Source organism: Haemaphysalis longicornis, unplaced genomic scaffold (assembly GCF_048455015.1).
Source record: "Haemaphysalis longicornis isolate Haplotype H1 unplaced genomic scaffold, Haemaphysalis longicornis Haplotype H1 scaffold_1, whole genome shotgun sequence".
NCBI classification, from domain to species: Eukaryota; Metazoa; Arthropoda; class Arachnida; order Ixodida; family Ixodidae; genus Haemaphysalis; species Haemaphysalis longicornis.
Window position 1 is genome coordinate 449,414,460 of NW_027526203.1, and position 21,052 is coordinate 449,435,511.

Genomic DNA, 21,052 nt, shown 5'->3' on the forward strand with positions numbered 1-21,052 from the left:
ATAGCCCTCCCCCCCAAACTCCTTCAGCGGGCACCCGTCCCGAATTTTACACCCGTAAAAGCTACATGAGAAATTGGGGAAAGGGAGACGCACATGGGAAATATCCTAAATAATGATTTCTGCATTAGAAAGGGACACGGCAGAACTTAAATTTTTGCACCCCCTCCTCTCCCCTGTAACCACTGCGCGCACACACGGTTGTTAGCGAAGACAGTAGTGGATCCCCGACAGCTAGGCGGTTCGAGACGTACAATCAAAGCGCGCTTTCGGCGCGTCCAGGCCACGAACTCGCATGTGTGCGGGTAACGTCAGGCGCTCGTCATTGCGGCCTTGGCATTGCGGCCCGCGGTGATGACAGCAGCGGCCGGAGGCTCGCCCTAACGCAGCCGACACACGCGGTCGCAGATTGCCTCGTCGGGGCGGTACTGGGCCCCGGCTCGTCGCGATAGGGAAGCACCTTGTCAAAGGCAGCGCAACGAAAAACGAGGGAAAGACAAGACACTGCACAAGCGCTGTAGGGGAAGTCTACGTTATTCAATCTCTACAAAAATATGCGCCTGCCGCAAAAGAAGTTACCGGAACGCGGCCCTTTAGAAAGTCACAAAATGGCGCCATTTAAACTCTCCAAACATCGTAGAAAATATTTGTGACAAACGTGTCGAGATACAAATATTCGTTTGTCTCTTGTCTTTATTATTCTTTAACAGCAAGTCGTACGAGCATACCCGCTGGATAGATCTCAACGGCAGCGCACACGGCACAACCATCCGACTTAAGTACGAGGGTCGTTTGATAACTTTCGTAAACTTCTGTGAAATGGCGCACAATCTTTGGGGTGGCATCATGGCTGGCAGGTATCACTCTTCAATCTAGCTCAGGCGATATATTACCAACAAGCCTGTTATTGTTTCCGTGCGACATACGTTTGAACCCAGCATGCTAGCGCTTGTACAAGATTGGAGGAAAAGAATTCGTCGCACGTTAAAGATATCCAGGTATATAGTCAAAATTAATCCGGAGTCCTCCAATACGGCACGCCTCATCGCCTGCGTAGCGTCGGCGCGTTAAACGTCATAATCAATAATAGAGACAGACGAGCTCACTGCAGTGGTAAGATATTTTGTTTTAACAGATGGATGACGGCTGCGCAGATTAAAGCCGATGTAAATGAAGTTCACTGGGACTTGGCACCAGTGACGAAGGCTGTTTATTAACGCAGAAGCTTTAGTGTCCTCACTCATGCCGTGTACGCCAATACGCCGTGCAGGAAAGCCAACTTTCTCTGACGATGATGATGAATGATCGTGATTGAAGAGAAAGAGGAAAACGCTTCCCGTGGCCGGAATCGAACCTGGCTCCCTCGCGTTATGAGCCAGCGTCTATCCGATTCCTCCATTTCGACACGGTAGAGGCGAACGCCAAGCAGTAGGTACCGATTCGCGCCGTACACCCAAACCCAAGCGTTACAGAGTGCACACCCGAGTAGTTGCTGTGGGTACTCTAGAAAAGTAGTGCCTACCTCCAGAGTAGCAAATATATACTCGCACTGTGGGATTGGCTAGCCAAAGAATCATCGCGAGAAAGAAAAAGTAAGCTTTCAATGCGGACTGACTAGAACCCCCCCCCCCCCTCTCTCTCTCTCTCTCTCTCTCTCTCTCTCTCTCTCTCTCTCTCTCTCTCTCTCTCTCTCTCTCTCTCTCTCTCTCTCTCTCTCTCTCTCTCTCTCTCTCTCTCTCTCTCTCTCTCTCTTTGAGGCGCTTGATGCGCCTCTGTGGAAACCCATTTCGTTTATCATCATCACCATGGTTTTATGAACCTATTGTGTAAAGTTGGCTTTCCTGCAGTGTATTTTGCGCGACAAACGACGCCATTGGTGAAGCATCGAAAGCTTCGCTTTAAAATAGCGGTACAAATAAATGAAAGCAACACACCCGTCTTCACCCCTAAGCGTTGAAGAGCGCCCGCGCACATTCCTTGCTCCATTTCATCACGTGAGATTGCAACGCCGCGAGCGCAAATGAGCGCGCACTGCAGATATGCATTTCGTCGGCTGAAACCCAACACCGTAAGGAAGGATGAGAAGGTGGTGGTGTGTTTATTCCCTGATAGGGTGACCACGGGGCTCGCGATAACAGCCCCAGCGCCGAGGGCTCTCCCGTGTCAGGAAATAAGACTGATACATTAGCATAGCCCTCCTCGACCATCAATGAATTTGTTCCCGCTTTCTTGTCATCACCCATATGCTTGGGGAATACTTTGCAAACAATAAATCGGATCCTTGTGGAGGTAAGTATAAAACGTCGTCAGCTTTCACTGTTCGTTCTAGGGAATATGAGTAGGGTTGTTCGTCTTCAGGTAAATCCCGATTTTACCCGATTCTTACACCCGAACATGTTTCAGGAGATTCGGGTAAAACCCGATTTCTCCACGAATGGACCTTTTCAAAGTAGAGATCTGCAATCATGCGCTGACGGTCCGCCGTCCCCAACCAGTTTATTGCTGGAAGCAAGCCCCACAAACAGAGCTTCCGAACTCACTGAGTATTGGAATAACTACATCGCTCGCTACTTCAGGCTGGAAAATGCTGCACTGAAATGTTTTGTCCAGATAATGAAAGCTGTGCAGTCGAGAGAACTTTCTCCAGTTGATACGTTCAGCGATGAGGCAGGTCGCGAAGGAAGAGCGACATTTTGCGCAAGCAGATCATAATTTGTGTAAACAAGGATGAGTGAAAAATCGATGACCAGCTTTTCGTGAATAAAATGTTTAATTTCTTAGAAGTTAGCAATGCTCTTTACTGTCATTATTACTGATTAATTTCCAAACAAATGCCCAATTTCGGACAGCATTTTCTAGAAAACCCTGATGTCACCCCGATTTCCAGTTTGAAATAAACACCAATTTTAGCGCGTTAGAGTTGAGAAGCTCGAGATGCCCTCTAAGATAAACTGAGTGTATTACTTAGTACGCCTGTAGATATAACCCGAAAATACCCGAATTTTGCAATAGTTTCAGAAAACAGCCGATTTCTCCCCGAATATCAGTTCGAAAAATAGCACCCGATTTCCAAAAATATAAAATCCGAAAACGAACAACCCTACATATGAGCAACAAGAAGCAAGAATAGATGTGGAGGAATGTAGAGGTTGCCTTTTCAGGTGGGTGGACAGAGTGTGGGATCACTGCGGGAGGTGAAATGAAAATAATGGATATCTTCGCAAGGAATTCGTGGATTGACGCGAGCACAGTTAAAGGTTTGGTCTGGTTCCCCAAATGTACGTCGAATAAATGTTGGTAAAGGGGAGACAAAACGCACGGGGAACGGGGAGGGGGGGGGGGGGGGGGGGGTCAAGCCCGGATGGCGTCTAAGCAGGGTGTTTAACTCCCGCACCGGCGAAAGCGATATCAAATGCTCGATGGACGCGGAGGGTGCTGTGTCCAGAAGACGTGTGTCATCGCTGCAGGCGTGAGCCACAACGCGAGCCTGCACTTGTGGCGCGTGGGCCGCGCGGCGAGCGAGGGCGTGCGCCAGATGGCCGAGCAGGGCCGCGCGGGTCGGCTGAGCGGCCAGCTTCCTCAGGGCTTCGGCGGCGTCTTCGACGTCTTCCACGGGCCGCCCATCGCCAAGGGCAGCGGCGCCTCGACCACCACCTTCTTCGCCGACGGACGCCACTCCAGGGTGAGACTACACTGCACGCATCCTGTAACGACGGCACGGTTGTTCTCGGAACGTATCACACTTCGAGTCTCACGGAAATGTACTGTAGCAGAACTTGATAGGTATCAACCTGGTTTAAGCGCTCAGAAGACAGGGACGAAGCGCCGTGCTGCCTGTTTCTTCCTTGTTTTCTGAGCGGTTAGGCTACGGAGATCGAGTCTCAGTCGTGTCAGGCAGACTGAATTTGAATAACCGGCAATTTGTATGCCGCTCTATGCATTACGTCGTGGGAACCCGCCCGCAGTACACATGTGGGGTCATTTTAGCAGTCGCCTCTACACTTTCGCGCAGAAGAGCTCGTCCACTAATGGAAATTTTGCAGACAGTGCGGCGGTTGAGATTCCTTGCGACACTTTAGAGCACCGTGGCGAAGAAAAAAAAGTTGCTTTAATCACACCGTAATACTGAATAATTAATCCTAATCGTTTATTTCATTAAAAGTATATAAAATACTGAGTGATGCCCGCAACCATTATAAATGGCCTGTGCAGCCATAATTGGTTTAACTATAACAGTGGAACCGCACATGGCTGTGCAGCGCCGTGAATTTCGCTTTAAAGATTGATCACGGCCAAACCGCTCGCTGGCTCTAAAATTCTGCACGAAGCTCGCATTTATGGTCAATTTTGTTTAAGCGGCAAGGTCGGGGAGTCTACTAACCTGATAATTTTGACATCGAATGAGAACAATTTTCGTCATGCGAGGAATGGAGGGAGGGGGAACTTTATTCAACGTAAGCAACCACAGTCCAGGTCTCCTCTGTGGAAGCTCAGCTGGCTATAGATTCTAGAGACTAGGATGAACTGGTCAGATAGTGTGGTCGCTTAAATCAGTTATGCCGGTCCAAGCGGGGCGCTAAGTGTGGCTTGATAGTCTATTTGTGAGGTTGGGTGCCAGCTTAGGGGATTCCCAGTTCTCGTGATGGCCGTTGGGGTAACCTTTGCAGGGAGTATACAGACGGGGGAAATATAGTGAATACATGGAAGGGCGGATTACTTGACGAATCCTCGCTGGTATACTGGTACAGTGCCAGTTTGGGCGTAAGCAGGCAACAGACATCGGATGCCTGCTTAGACTGGCGTGTGGAAGTAGGAGGGTTGTACTCTCTCCTGTTGAGACAGAGGGCCATTAAGGTGTTCGAAGACGGTGGGGAAATACCCTTGAGCGAGGGATTTCTAGTGCCCGCTTTCTTATTACGCGGGCGAGCGAGTCAGCTATTCCACTCCGAGCGTGCTTAGGGGTCCAAATTAGTGTCATAGGTAAACGGGAAAGCTGATTCAGTTTCTCCGCCGCGGTTTGGTTTAAAAGCCTCTTGCGAATCAGTGAAGAGTTTTGTGGGGCTACGAGAATGCAGGACTCCAGCGGAGAATTTTATGCCCGCAGCAGTGCAGCAATGCAGCGTAGTCTTGGGTGTAGTCATTAGTGCAGGATGGACGTCTTGGGTGAGGACAATTATGCTTCCAAGACTTCCGTCGATGCTCACATTCACGTAGTAGGCCGATTAAATAGTATCAAATTTCGCAACAAATTTCTTGCAAAATTATACCACATCGTACACATAGATCCTATATGAGAAACGAGGGCTCGTGTCTGCTGTCGTTTCATATAGGATCTTCCATGCGCGTGTTAAGTGCGATGTTTAGTCGTTTGCCAGCCTTGCCGGTCAGGTCTAGTCCCTATACTAGTATAAGGTTCGGTTCTGTGTGTAGAAGTTACTGCTAGTTAGGATTTATAATGCTGGAGTTGACGCCCAGAGACGCTAGAAGTTGGTTGGTTTGTGAACTGTATTGAGCTCACCCATGTAGTGCGTTCTTTGTGTCGGTTCTGTGAAGTTCTTCATTGCTGATGCTGGGAGGAAGAGTCCTGCAGAAGACAAGGGCAACCTTAATTCGTAGCTTTCGCATCCAGGCAGCTCCCGCAAGGGCTGTTTCGCGTTATTCAAGAAAGCAGTCGCTTGGGTGTTCTTTTTCTCATTTTCCTGGTTCTGCAAGAAATCTCCATATTCTAGACGTGCTTGGCTCAGCTTTATGCGACGAACATTCTACATCTCAGGTTTGCATCATTAGTACTCTATCACGTTCATCGTCATCATCACAATCAGCCTGGTTGTGTCCACTGCAGGCCACTGCACAGGGCGAAGGCCTCTCCCAAAGATCTCCTTCGCGTTGAGCCGCCGTTAAATAGGCGCGCCGTAGGAATCGCGATATACGACCAGAAACTGCAACGCGTGTCGTAGTCGGACTACATCGCTCGAGTAGAGGAGTGCTCGAACCCGCTGCACTGTGACTCTGACTCGCGATGCGTGCTGCCCGCAGGTGTCGGCCATGTCTCGACTGGTGCCGAGTCCAGACTGGTTCGTGGGTGTGGACAGCGTAGAGCTGTGCGAGGCCGGCCGCTGGCGGGACCTGGCGCTGGCAGACGCGCAGCTGCTGGACGCCGGCACCGACCGCGGCCTCACGTTCACTGCACCGCGCTGGCCAGCAAAGCCTGCCGACAACGTGACCATCATCACGCCCCAGTGGCCCGACCACCCGGGCGCCTCGTTCAGATACCCTCACCTGAAGCAGCTGCCGCGCATCGGCGTCTTCCAGTTCCGTAGGCTGCGCGACTACGCGGCGCCCGCAGCCGTCCTGGCCGACCAGCCGTCTACCGCCGGTCAACACGCTGCGCCCGCCGAGCCTTCCGCCGAGCCCAATGAACCCAACGGCACCTTTACGGATGGACACGGTAACGCAGCGGTCTCAAATGTAGCTATGTAGTGCTCACTTCATAGGGTCAAAAACCGTAAATCTAATAGCAGCACATAAATGAGAAAATAGGCTGGGTATATAGCGATGGTTTATTTTAAAAAATTAAAGCAGTTCCACCCAACGTGAAAGCTGTCGAAGTGCGGAGCAGTGGCCCCCTCTCTTGACTAGTTTCAGTATCAGTCTGGCGTTGATACCAAAAGCAGACAACAGAGGGCGCCGTAGTCCCCGAAGAGGCTTATAAACAAGCACTGCATTGAGTTTTGATTAGGTTCGGGTAATCAATGCGTTAAATCATGGTTTTCCTTTTTTATATTATTGTGTACTTATTTGCGGCATAGCAACGGCAGCCTCCATGGCAACGGCGCAGCGCAAAGATCACACCCAACGGGTGTAGCCCGGAACAACCCATTCCCGAAACGCCCGTCCCGTGTGCGCCCGTACGTTTCAGCTCATTGAAATTTCTGAAAATATGCGTTATTGTTTTTGAAAGTGTTCCCCAAAATGTTTATCAAAGGAACGGACCATTCATTACTGCAAAAACTTCTACGTAGCAATTTGTCTGGAATTAAGCATACGGCCGATATTCCCGGCCGATAAAAGTGCGCGAATGTCTGGGGCCGATACTGTGCTCTTAAAGGGAAGCTGAAGCGCTTTCCAAAAAAATTGAGTTAGATTAACAGTTATACAGTTTCTTGCGCGCTGATTCCGAATATCACATTGAAATTTATCGTACATGAGTCCAAGTGGCATTTATCTTGCAAAAAGCGCGGCCCCGTTTGAAAGACGCGCGCTTTTCGTCTTTCGACGCAGCTGATTGGTTGCGCCCGTCATGACGTCAAAGGAGGACACCCTTCGGCCGCGCGGGTTGTCGGAAGCATTGCGAACGATCGCACGGTTGCCTTTGCGGCAATTTAGCTTGCAGTTTAATTTTCGCACATGACTGGAAGTTTGTTTTATAATTTCCCGTGCTGTTGGTTCAATTATCTTGGAGCTTAAATTTGCTTTACACGACAGAGAACCCCAAAGCAGTGACTGTGACGTCGACTAGTGGGTTCCATCAAAATATTTTTGAATTAGGCAACCAGCATAGGGGGATTTTATACCTTATGTTAATATTAGGTACTGCCTTAACTGTTACTTATTATACATAAAACCATTTATGCCGAAGATTAATGGGCGTTTTATAAACAATCTACCAGCGAAAAGCACGTACGTGCACTGCGCGAAAAAATAGCGTTCATGCGCTGTAAACGTATATGCGAGACACATCTTGCCGGTACACGCATAAACCAACAAGCAGACTCTGCTTCCGCATTTCCTTTGTTCGTTGTCGCCCACCCCAGCCCCGTTACTCATCCCCGTACACAGACTCACACGCGCGCGCCATTTCGGCAGCGGCGCTACGGCGCCTCCGCGATCGCTAGCTGCACTTCGATGAGTGGCGTCTTACTGCTTCACATGCATTTATTCTGAAAACACTGCAGCATACTAGTGCCTGCTCAGCATTATTGGCTATAGTAGGGCTTGATTTTCGCTTGTGCGTTGTGCATTCTGCTACAATATTACGGCCACCTCGTTATAATTAACAGACCAGTCGGACAAGGCAGGTACGTTGTAGTTACGTTACTTTAGGTAACAATCACCAAACGTGTGTGCTAATGAATCGTTGGTCTGTTTCAGCATTTCTAGATTTAAGCATTTACCGCGCTAGTCGGACAGATGCCGTATATTTACTCTTCGCTCCTAATTTTTTTAGTATTATCATTATATATATCACCGACTATCACTGGAGCACACTTGAGGTTCAGTGACAACAAGTGCTTGCCAGGTTATAATATGCAGCCACACGGAATCTTGGGGAAAAAATTAGGCCCCCGCAGTCAACACAAATTATGCCACGGTGGTGGTTCGGAGTGGTGTTTTTTTTTTAATTCCAGGCAAACATCACCTTATCGTGACATGTATACTTGCAAAATAAGTAATCTGGTTGTCTTGGTTCTTTTACTTTGTAGGAATACTGTTTACCTCTTAGCCGGGAGTGAACTTCTATCAGGATTGGCCCCTTGTTTTAGTTTCGCCAAAAAATTGTTTTTTTGAACACTGTCCTGAGCCCATAGGGAAAGAAAACCGACGCGTTTAACGAAACAAGTATTTCCTGAACAAATGTGACTTGGTTTCTGGAATGGAACGAAACAACCGCGGCCAAAGTACAGCAGTATTCCCCATCCTTCCTAAATCTAGAATCTAATGTGAACATTCACGTCCGTCGCATCAAAAAAAAAAAAAAAAACGCATTGGAGCGGTTTACAAAGTATTTAACGTAGTGTAGTATATTCTCTGTCATCAAGCACAGCCACCTCGGCTGTCGCTTCCGTATGTTATCAAACATCCCGGCGTGGCATTATTCTGCTTAGGAATACGGCATGATAACGTATGCCTCGTTTGGCGTTCGTGCATACTTTTTGAACACGAAAATTGTACAAATGAGTGCTATCAACCCCAACAAGGACAAGTATCATTCACAAGGAAACACGGCGAAAAGAGCATGGCCGAGGCGGCCGATGCGGCCGGAAGTCCAGGTATGACGTTTTTCAGCCGGTTTTCGCCCGCGCTCTTCGGTCTTCCGGCATCGCGCGGCGAGATGGGGGCGGGGCATCGCGCCATTTTTGTTTGCTCATTGCGCCGCTTCTATTGCATGTATTGCGAAAATATTTCGTACACGGGAACTATTCAATGTGTACTTGCTGCTAGTCAACTTTTCTTTTAATTCTAAAACAGCTTCACCTTCCCTTTAAAGCTTTATGAAGGAAATGCTTCCGCATTTCCCGTTTGACCGGCTTCTTCATGGAATAAAAAAAAGTTTGTTCCTTCAGTCATGACTCTCGTCAGAAAAGAAACAATCGCGCTGAAACAAATTAAATTTCGCGCAAGAATAAAAATCAAATCAAATCAAAATCATGCTCTTGGAAGACCTTTTTCTCGTGCCGCTGCTCCTAGCGGCCACCCCGGCGAACTAATCAGTCAGGACCGGAAAGATTTCACTGTCAAGAAAACTTTTTTTTCCTGCATAGAGATAAAACAGTTGCACTGTACTGCCTCTAATAAATTATTAGTTGCACATTTTAGAATACCCAATACCGTTTAGAATAGAATACCGTTCTCTGCAAAAGCTACTGACACTACAAACTGGCACTGCGACCGCGGAAAGGTTCTACTATGTCAATTCTCGTCTTTTCCTTTTTTGTGTGTGTTGGGTATAGAAAGAAGTGCATGTGCATTCGTATTTAAAACAATTAAATACTTTGAAACTGAGATATGCAACCGTCTAGACTCGAACCCACACCGCTGCCGGAGTAAGCATGCGAGCAACACATTCCAGACCGTTCGACCAAGGCGGAACCAGACGGAAGGGTGTTCACCAACGCTGTACCGGCTCGGACGTAACGCAGCAGTCTATGCGTTGTGTTTTAACTGGTGCCGCGGACAATTGCAATAAGGTTGCAGGTTAATAGGGCGTCTCCATACTTTGGCTCCGCCAGCCCTAACGCTTTTTACGGTGGAATACGCTTGACGCAACTCCAATTTAATTCACTTTCGGTTACGTTGTACTTAACTCAAAACATGAAGTTAAAATACATTCGGATCGTAACTTCATTTCAAAAAGCGCACGCCCCGGTTCGGGTCACCCCAGTCGAACTGGGTACATTATTCCAGGAAGGGGCTAAATGGGAAAAGGCCAAACGGGAAGGTCGTTTTGTACAGGATGGAAGCGGGGTGGAACAAACGAGAAGGTTGAAATGGGAACAGACGAAATGGGAAAGGGCGAAACGGGAAGGTCGTTTTGCGCCGGGTTGAAGCGGCAGGGATCAAGCGGGAAGATCGTAATGGGAATGGGTTCAAATGGAAACCTTTCCCCCAACACTATGAATATGAGTAACGTGCGCCTCTGAGGCGCAATCAATTAAAAAATGCACCTGTGGCTCAATGGAATAGACATCAGCTTCGTAACGCGAGGGGCCCTGTTTCGATCCCGACAGGGGAAGCAGTTATCTCTTCGAAACCTCTGTTTGGGCGCGTGATGCCGTGACTACGCGGTGACGCCATGACCCCGGACGAGCTACGACAAGCCGGGCCCCTAAAGTGCCCCGCACTTAAAAACATGGCGACTCGAATCATGCGTACGTGGCTACGAAGCGTAGGCGAAGCGATAGAGTTCGTGCAGTTGGCGACTTTTATTAAGGGTCCAGTTTGGAATAGTTTTGGTGAATGATTGCGCAGCAAAAAAACAAAAGAGAGAGAGAGAGAGAGAGAGAGAGAGAGAGAGAGAGAGAGAGAGAGAGAGAGAGAGAGAGAGAGAGAGAGAGAGAGAGAGAGAGAGAGAGAGAGAGAGAGAGAACACCTAGCCTTTTCTAGTTGCAGTCTTATTATATGTGCGTAAGCACGCATCCGTCGAGTGCTGTTGAGACACCTTCATTTGCTTATGATGGTTCTCCGTGTTCTGCTGCTTTTGTTTAACGCTTCCGCTCCAACGCCCACCGCTACGCTGGTTGTCTACGATATGCGAAAAACCGTGTACGAAGACTCGCCACGTTACCTACAAGAAGAACGATTCGGCGGAATAGCCGAGAGCGCGTGGCAGCATCTTTTTCTTGTGTTTTGTTTCCCACTCGACGTCATCATTTTGCACTCGGCGCGCACCGCTCCGAGGCCCGGCGCCGGTGCTGAGCAGCTGACGCGTCACGCCATCTTGCCTGCACAGGCGCGGCTCTGGAGCTATCTCCCGCTCCAGAGGACAACCATTCAAACAGACCTGGCGGCATTGTGTCTCCTATTTTTCCGCATAAAAACACCCTTAGAGGACGTAACCTGTTGGCTAGGTCCCGCGTACTATCAAGATACCAATCAAGATATCATTGAAACACGAACAAATCAATTCGTGGCTTTGAATACATGCTGCTCACCCTGGCGACTGGCCGTGCATGCGCAGCAGGAATGCGGTTGGAAAAGCACTCTGATAACTTATTCTTACAGCGCATGCGCAGCCCCTCGCTCAGATATGAACCACGCGCACCGTTGTTGGTATTTCAATGCATCTTGATGGTACGTGAGTTGTTTTTGCGAGCCCCGCAAGCACCTTTAGTGGATCGATGATGCGTGCGGTGAGCTTTTGGAGATACTCCATACTTCATTTCATCCTTTCGCTCCAGTCGACTGACGGATTGGGCGCGGAGCTTTCAAGGCGAAAGCCTTGCTGGCCTGTCCAGCGAGTTTCGCCGTGCGTGACAGTTTGACCTTGAAGTGACACCACGTGACTCCGCAGCCGCCGTTAACGTGCAACGCTACCACGGGTGCAGCCGCCTCTGCACCCGTAGTAGTAACGTTGGCTGCACCGACCGCCGCCGCCCACCTGTGTCCACGTGACTAACCACGTGACTCACCGATTGTTCCTCCATGGATTGTTCGAAAGGGAGTCGGCGCAGCTCCATCTGCCGCCTCGCAGTTTCTCGCTTCAGTTCATCCGGTGTTGCCAACTGTAGGGTTTACGCCCAACATGTACGGCGTTTTAGGAATTTCTTTCCTGACGGCTCAGGGCCATTCAACCATTTTTCCGCCTGGCGTAGGGTTATTTTGGATTTTCTGGTTAGACTTGCGATTGTAAGCCGAGGAAAGCTGCGGAATATGAAATTTCCCCCTACTAACTTGTAACAAAAACTTTGGCTGCAGGATTAAGTTTCTGCGGCTCGATCCGCGAACATAAAACGACAGAAGGTCAGACTCACCCAACTCACCCGAGAACGACACAGCGCGGGCGGCATGCGCGCGGAGAGAATATATATATATATGTATACAAATGGGAAATATGGAGTAAATGCTCAAACCGTCAGACTTCAGAACGGAGCGTTGCCAGCATCAAGCAGAAAATGAAAATTTGCTTTCCTCCATGATCCGCATGAAGCAAAGAATGACTATCAGCATAGGTTTTTATACTAATATACAGTGCATATGTATATTAGTAGGCAACTCTACAACTTTCAGTTTCGTGCTGCTGTGCGTTTCCAGCCGCGGTGACTGTCTTTCAAAAGCAAAAATTCCCGTGTTTCAAGATTTCGGCACACGGTTTCAGATCCCCAGGTGACCAAAATGAATTCGGAGCCCTCCTGTACGGTGCTCCTAGCCTATAGGTGTATCTTCCACGCGTTAAACCTCGCCAATTCGATTTTTTATAACTGTCAGTTGTATGGCGGCTCAGATGACATCACGAAATTTGTACCTTGCCATAGTTAGCAAGAGACAGAGGCAAAGATCCAGCAGCCAAAAAAGTAATAATTGAAATAACACGAATGGAAATTAAAAGTAAAAATTTAATGTCCGAAAATAGCAATTTTTAGCGTAGGACGGAGCGTAGGGCCATCAAAAATATTGTGTAGGGCGATGTAGGGCTTTTTCATGTGTGGTGCGGGGCGTTGCGGACAAAATTGGTCGGCAACACTGAGTTCAGCCGTTGTGCGATGGAAGAAGAGAGTGAGGACGCTGGTCTATCTGTGCCGAGCTGGTAATGCAAGCTTCCGGTGGCATGCAAACTGAGCTAAGCCGCAGCCATTTTTTTTAACAAAGGTTTCCGGGATGGGGCCCGACAGGCACATTTGAATTTTAACGTTACCGTCCACTAATTTCCGTCACCTGCCTCCATTTGCCTGACCAGTTGCCGCATCCAAACGCCTCCGATACTTCTAGCTGCAACTAAATGGGTGACTGCGAATCGACAATGTGTGCACGTGTGGACGCGGTGCACGGGCTTCGACAGCGAGCAGCACGACAGCACGCCGACATACTTTACCACATATCACTGATGCTGGCGGGGGAAGGGGAAATACGGCGTGGCCAGACCCCTTTTGAACGGCCGTTGTCAGCGGCGGCGGTTGATTCGTCGCAACCTGCTTTGCAAGGGTGCTATTGTTTGTGTGTGTTTGACTCTGGCATCCGTTGGACGTCGTCGCCCGTAGAAAGCGTAAAAGTTCCTTAGTGGCCTTCTGAGCGGATGACAGAGAGGGCCAGTGACACAGAATCTTCTCCTCCGCAAATGGCCGCCGAGGGTCCAGGTTCCTCAGTGCTGACGACAGCTTCTTTCTTTTAGGCGAGTAGCATGGGCACTCGCATAAAGCGTGGCGTATCGTCTCCGGCGTGCCGCACGTTTCGCATTCCTCACTTGCTGCCATTCCTGTTAAGTATGAGTAAGCATTTGTGAATGCCACCCCCAGCCATGGACGGCAAAGAAGAGTTGCGTCAGACCGTAAGAGTCTTAGTGGAGGGGACGTTGCAACTGCGGATCAAGGGCACCAGTACGTGCACATGTGAATTGTTCTGTAGACCACTGAGAGATTGTTGTTTCCCGGGCAAGTATGCGGAGGGCCCTAGCTGGGTCTGTCCTAGACAATGGAATGTGTACAGTCGTCGCTGTTTGATGTGCCAAACGGGCGGCAGAATCCGCACTTTCGTTGCCGACAATGCCGCAGTGACTGGGAAGCCACTGCAGGGCGACATCATGACCCATCTGGGCAGCACGGTCGTACACCATTCTTATTTCTGTCAGTAGCTGTTCGTGAGGACCCCGGCACAAGGCTGACTGAAGTGACTGAAGTGCAGGCTTCGAATCACAGAAGAGGGCCCATCCTATTTTAGGTTTAATGACATGTAATTTATTACCTTTTTTCTTTACCCCTCTCTTGTTGCCACTGGTCTCGCAGCTTCCTCCTCACATAAGGTTTCAGGTCTTCATATGAAACCAGCTCAATGTCTACGCTTTCACGAAGCGCAGCAGCTGCGCACTTTGGTAAGGGGCTTGATTTCCAACAATGCCACAGTGGCCCGGAACCCAGCACACTGTGACAGCAAACTTGAGACTATAAGCCGAGTAAAGAGCTATTAGGACAGCATTAAAGGTTGGTTTTTACTTGTCTTCAGAAACGAAAGTTTTGAAACAACACTCAGAGAGTCTGTGTATATAACTGAATTCTAATTTTGTTTTGGAGAATGTGGTTCAAAGCTAGTAGGATACAGTATGCATCTATAGTAAATATACTAGTGTTCCTGTTCAGTGTTTTGGGTAAAGTGAATAGAGGTCCATTTTCAGCACAAGCTACGGCTGCAGAAGTCTTCGAGGCATCGGTGTAGAATTCAGCTGCTTTCTATTTGTCCCTGGAGGACAGGAGGTGCTGAATAATAACGAAGCGTGGTACATTTTTTTTTGTATTTCTCTGAAGGACATGTCTCAATGAATTGAGCAAATGTCCCACGGAGCAACGAACTCATGAATATAAGGCCAGTAAACATCAGTAAGAGAAACTTGGAGGTCCTTTATAAGGCATGACACTGCCATAGGACAGGGTGGGGCTATGGATGGTTTGTTTTTAAAAAAGTTGAATGTTGGTGTTCTTTTTTATAATGGCATTCAAAGGGTGTTCCTCCTTCATGGAAGTGGTCTTTGCAGCATACTTCAGAGCTGCGTAAGGGCGCTGGTACTCTAAGGACCACTGATTGGATTCAACATGAAGGGATGGAATGGGGCTCGTTCGATATGCACCTGTGGCCAAGCGAAGCCCGAAGTTGTATACTGGGTCCAACATTTCTAGTAATGTTTTGCTTGCAGACTGGTATAGGATACGTCCATAACCCACCCTTGATCTTACAAGGCTATTTGGAAGTGCGAGCAAACAGTTTGTGTCCGTTCACCGTGACTGATGGGATAGTAGCTTTAAAACGTTCATCGTTTTCAGGCGTGTCATTTTTAGTAATTTAATATGCGGAATGAAGGTGAGTTTGTGGTCAAGTAAAATACCCAGAATCTTGTGTTCTCTTTTACTGGTATGGTCTGACCTCAGTTTAATACAGGGAAGGGTATGCACCCCGCGTTGCCTGGAAAATGCCACAACAGCGCTTTTATCAGCGTTAAATGTAAACCCGTTTTTCTCAGCTTATGTAACCAGTCTGCTGAAACTTACATGGATCTGGCGTTCACATATCGATGAATTGCAGGACTTAAATCTAACTTGAATGTCGGCAACGTAAGTTTCAACCGTCAAAAAAAAAAAAAAAAAAAAAAAAGAACTTTGCCGGGACCCCCCTCCCCCCCTTCCTATTTTCAGTCCGGGCCCCGCCTTGTCGGCTGCATGCAACTACGCCTTCCGCCTCAAAAGGTTGCTGACCGCTGGGGTATGGAAGCGAGGAGTGCAAAAAATAGTCAAGGAGAATGATTAATATGCGTCTATTGCGACGAACAGTTCAGCGAAAATTTTATCGAGCAATGCTTTACAAATTCTCGCATTTAAAGGTTTTCTACGTGACGCTCGTTACAAAATTTTAGGAGGCCAGTTTTCGGTTGGATTGGAAAAAGTGGGGGAAGGGGGGACACACCTGGCGCGTTTCAAGTTAACCAATACGTTCGCTTTGGCCCTGTAAGAAGTATATACTGTTCCCTGCCACTCTTAGTTTGTAAGCGAACCATTTCATGAATTTTAGGAGGCCACCTTGGACAGTCAAGGGCAATTTCGGGCTGGTCCAATACCATTTCACTCGACCCGTGATGAGGGATATCAATTTGTCCGCGTATAATGGGATCTCTCGTACGAAAGTGCTACGTACCGAGTGACAGAAAAATGCGTAGAGGTTTGGAGAGAACGACTTGCATTAAACGAGGATGCAGTTTGCTCCTACGCAAAGGCTTAATTTATTCGATCAATATATAATAGACAGAATTGTTTCCACTGCGTCTGTCCGTGTAGCTTTCGTTTACTACCTATCAAGGGGCTCACGCATAGTTGTTCTATACGTAGACAGCGTGGCGAGTCTCTGTCGCCATGGATGGAGAGAATCCACCGACTCGGAGCTTGGCGTCTGTGACCGCATTCTTGTTTTCGTCCTAGCTCCCCATGCTCGCATCAATTCTTTTCTTCCGTTGCCAACGGTACGCGCGCGGCGCAGGAGCAAACAGTCTCGTTGACGGTAAGCCGCCTCGGCTGGAACATGTGTGCGTATTTGCCACGCCAGTCAAGTGCCAGGGACCCGCAGCGCGCGCAAGCCGCCGAGTATTACGCAAGGTCTTTTTTCCGGTGCTCTAGTTTTTATTTTTGCTTCAACGGCGCGTCCTTACAGGCCGGCGGCTGCTTGGCTGCAGGCAAATTTCCGGCAAGCGGCAAAAACAAAGGCATCAGCGCGCCAGCAGACAGTCAAATGGACAAAATTAAGCTAGTTGTTTGCGACCCTGCACCCGACGGAGCCGCCGTGTCAAAGAGTGTGCCAACGCCGAAACGCTAGACGTCCCGGGCGCGCTGCCAAACACCTCCGTGCCCTAAGTCAAACAATTCAAGCCGTGCCGCCGGGAAAATTTGGTTCATCACAACATTCAAGTTTAGCCGAGTCACTCCACATGTGGTGCATGCGTGTGCGCAAGAATGTACACAGAGAACGAAGGAGGAAGCTCGAATTCGCCAACATCGTAACTTCGACCGTTTTGTCTTTTGTTGCCAGTCGTGACGTCAGACTGACGGAAAAATGCGTAATGTCACTTGGCCGATGTTACAACGCCGTTGAATTGCTTTCTATTTAGTAAATTCCCGCTAAGACGAACTCGAAGGGAGTGAAAACTTGTTCGCCTTATGAAAGCTTGTTCGCCTTGTTAAAAGCTATAGGCTTATTAAAAGTTCCCGCCGACTTGCCAATATCGCACTTGTGGCACGGTCCGCTGCTCCTTTCGCTGCAGCGGACCGTGTGTTCACGAAACGATTCTCTGACAACCCGTTTGGTTTCGTTCGCACGGACGGGTTGCGAGCGCCTGTGGTTTCAGTCGGATTTACACAACGCTCCGGCGGGTGCAATCCAGTGTCTAACGTTGATGCCTATAACGGTGCCACACCGATGAAATATAAATAGCGATGCGCAAGTTCATATCGATGCACAATACGCATTCAACTGCTCCTGTGAAGGCACATTTTACTTTCGTGTTTTACCGGTTCCTATGGAAGATGGATCAACCACATTTTTTGTCTTGAGATCATGCAAATCCAAACAAACGTACTTATTCTCGGAATATGCGACAATTCGGCTTAATCGAGTTCATATTAACGGGAGTTTACTACAGTAAAACTCACTAATTCGAACTTCAATAATTAGAATTTATGGATTATAAGTGTGCGATTTGGTCCGGCCAAGCTTCACAGACATCAGTGTATAAGAAGCCCTCGGCTTGACCCTGACGGGCGGTCAGAGAAACGCACCCGCTTCCTCCACACAAGGCTGCGTCAACTCCGTAACGGAGAAAAAAATAAGGTAGAAAGAAGGCGAAATCAGGTGAAACCAGTATGACACCCCCAAAACGGACGTTCTGGAAGAGGTGTTCTTTGTGTGCTGCACTGAAAGATGAGGATATAATTACTCAATCGAACAGGCTCTCGGCGGGAAGGTGTCGAGCCGATAGGTTTCGCCCACCGTTCGCTTAGTCCTTACGATGTCGTGGCACAAAAGAGGCGATGGTCGTGGCCGCCTGCACACCTGGGCATCCAGTACACGGACAGGTCTGTAACATGCGCTTAGTTAGGCTGAAGATGCCGCGGAGGGCTCCAACCCGCGACCTTACCGTTATCAAATGGTGGGGAGTTGACACGTGAGTGTCGCGCTCCAGAGCAACAAAACTCATGGCTCAACAAATCAGAGCAAACAATCATGGCTCAACGACAATAACGCCACTCATGGTTAGGCACCCCCAAGCCGAGAGGGCTGAGGGGTTTTGACAGCGGAGCTGTCCTAGAGCTGGGCTTGACGACAGTATGTCCTGGTGTCGTGTCACGGATCAGGTAAACCGGTTCCCGGTATAGAAAATAAAATCACAAAAAAATAGGAAGAGGTCCTAGGGCCTTCATATCTTGCTATGAAGGCTGATATTGCCCCTCGAAAAAAATGTCTTTCCAGCAATGCCTTTGTGTTTAGAGGTGAAGCCGGCATCAAGGAGATCGGTGTAACCTTGGACTTTGTAAGCTGGCTTTCCCGCATTGCCGTGATCAGTGAAGCATGGCTATCTACGGAGGGAGCATGATTACAGAAAACCGCTTATATTCATGTTTTATTGGAAGTATCCCAAAACAAATTATATTAAAATTAGGCGCTAAGACGGCTCTACCATTACCATTATAGCGAGTTTCATTTACTTGTCATAATAAGTTATAGTTCACAGTGAAGTTGTGAACGTTACAGAAAAACTGTCTGCTGCAAATGCATAGCATCTACTTACGGAGTATGGTTACAGAAAACGGCTGTAATTGTTGTTTAACCGGAACTTAATTGATTGATTGCAGGGTTTAGCGCGCCGACGCAACTCAGGCGATGGGCGCGCCGTAGTGGAGGCCTGCGGATTAATTTTGACCACCTGGGGATCTTTAACGTGCGCCGAAATACTCGTACACGCGCGTACGTTTTTGCTTTTCGCCTCCATCAGAAAAGCGGCCGCCGCGGCCTGGAATTGAACCCGCGACCTCGTGCTCAGCAGCCCAATGCCTTAGCCACTGAGCCACCGTGGCGGGTCAAGTACTCTTCCAATCGCATCTGGTGTTGTGTCCATTGAAATCCATACGTATGATTCACCGATTTCTGACATTTCCTAGCGTCTTGTACATTAATAGCAGGCCTAGGTTGTGAAGAATTGTATCTGGTGATATATTTTGGGGCAACATTGCACAACATGGACTCAAAAAGCCTGAGGAAGGCATTTGCAGGTGCCAAAAAGCCGATATAAGCACGAACCTAAAAATAGGTCCTTGTAGGCATCATCAACAGTTTATTAACATGTTTAAATTCCCACAGTTTGTGCTTATAGGTTGAAAAGACTTGACAGGGACTCCAGGAAAGATTAAGCCTTTTGCCTGAAGTTCCTATCTCTAGTTAATCAATTTTGTACACGAGGCATGATAGAAACAAATAAATGGAAAGAAAAAATGAACGCTAAGACGTCATTAGGGATGTACAGGTCAGATAAACTGGGCATCAGAGAGAAAAATTCCTACGATAATTCCAAGGGGAGTGCTTTCTTTTTTGGGGATAGAGCAGGTTGCTTGAGAACTAAAAGCTTTGTGGGGAAGTATACACAAAATGATAGGGTATGCGTGGTCAGCGGAAAAGAAACAAACTATGCGGCACATAGTGTTGGAATGTGAGTGGATCCATCTAAATCTACATGAGGGAAATATTCGGCTTCCGGAAGCCCTAAGATTTAAGGGTAGCACAGAGGGAGTTGACTTCAAGGCACTCAAAGTTGACGAAAAGAAGATTATGAAGACTAGACTGCTGGTGGATAGAGAGGGTAATATTGAGAGGTAAAAAGCAGAGAGGGGAATATCGCCTAGGACAGCTACCACCTGTAATAGAAAAAAAAAAGTATTTTGAGCCTGCCCTAAGAGCAGCGCTAGAATAAACGAAGAGTGTAAAACATACATATATTAGTTTCTTTGGTAAGATAGCTCGTCATTACGCCGTTACAAAGGGATACCTTTAGCAATCATCATCATCAGAGAGAGGGGGAGAGGGAGGGAGGACATGTCCCCAGAAAGTGGTAGATGGAAGAGGGGGTTATGGGGAAGCAAGACACTCACAAAGGGAGTGCACGGGTGTCCAGGGCCCCACATGCCGAGCAATTAGGGGAGGTGAAAATGTGGGGTTCTGTGTGGTCCAATTGGGTGTGATGGGGAAAGGTGTGTGTTTGTACAAGTCACCACATGTGAGCTGCAGCGGGGATGAGGCAGCGCCTCATTATCGCCTATGCAAGTGTGGGCCGAACTCCTCACCAGCGTCACGGGGTCGAATGGGGGATTGGTGAGAATAATTTTCAAAGAAGGGGGCAGTATGCTGTAAGGAGGAGAGCGTAACGAAATTGTGAGGGGAGGGTGGTTCGCCGTGGCGGTGCGAGCGCTCTCCGAAAGTGTGCGGTGGGGGAGGGGGGCAGTACGCTGTGCCTGCACGAGACGCTCGTCTCTGCGACGCTTTCGAAAACGTGAGGGGGCGTGCGCGTGACGATGGTGTACGTTCCCTGCCTAAGACGCGGGTCACGGTCCCTTCCTGAGACGCACTTCGCGCCGCCGACGCAGAGCCTCATCATCGCTGTCGTCGAGAGAACCCACGAGTGAGTGATGCCTCAGCGCACTGCTGCTGCGCCCAAATATCGCATTAGGAGTATCGTAATCGCCAGCCAATTTTTTTTAAATGCAGAGCATTTCAGTAACTCACGATGTCACCCGCGTTGACATCCGTAGTCCGCACCGTCGTTGTCCCTGCTATATAAAAAAAAATACTATCCGGCGCCCGGTTTCGATCCCTCGACCCTGCGGGCGGAACGCAATGTACATGGTGCTCTACCCACTGCGCCACAAAGCCGACACAGAATGGGATGCTACGAACGCGCCTTATATCGTTGATTCATTCAAATTACTGCTGACGAGCGCTCTCTCGTCAGCAGTTGCCACAAGTGCAACAACATTAACGTAACGCAAACTACTTAACGTCGTGCGCCCCCGGAAATGCTCTGCATTTGATCGTGCCCCTCGCG

The 21,052-nt window shown here is 48.7% G+C and overlaps 1 protein-coding gene across 2 annotated transcripts in view; it reads left to right on the forward strand.

The window, feature by feature from the left end:
• Positions 1 to 21,052, forward strand: part of Mspo (M-spondin) — an 86,840-nt gene that overhangs the window by 22,719 nt on the left and 43,069 nt on the right. Inside the window, exons 2-3 of one of the 2 annotated variants that reach the window (XM_077687731.1) lie at positions 3,465 to 3,679; positions 6,034 to 6,445. The exons of the other annotated variant lie outside the window; for it this stretch is intronic. Of the exons in view, the coding sequence (XP_077543857.1) occupies positions 3,465 to 3,679; positions 6,034 to 6,445 (627 nt within the window). The remainder of the gene's footprint in view (positions 1 to 3,464; positions 3,680 to 6,033; positions 6,446 to 21,052) is intronic. 2 annotated transcript variants of the gene reach the window in all.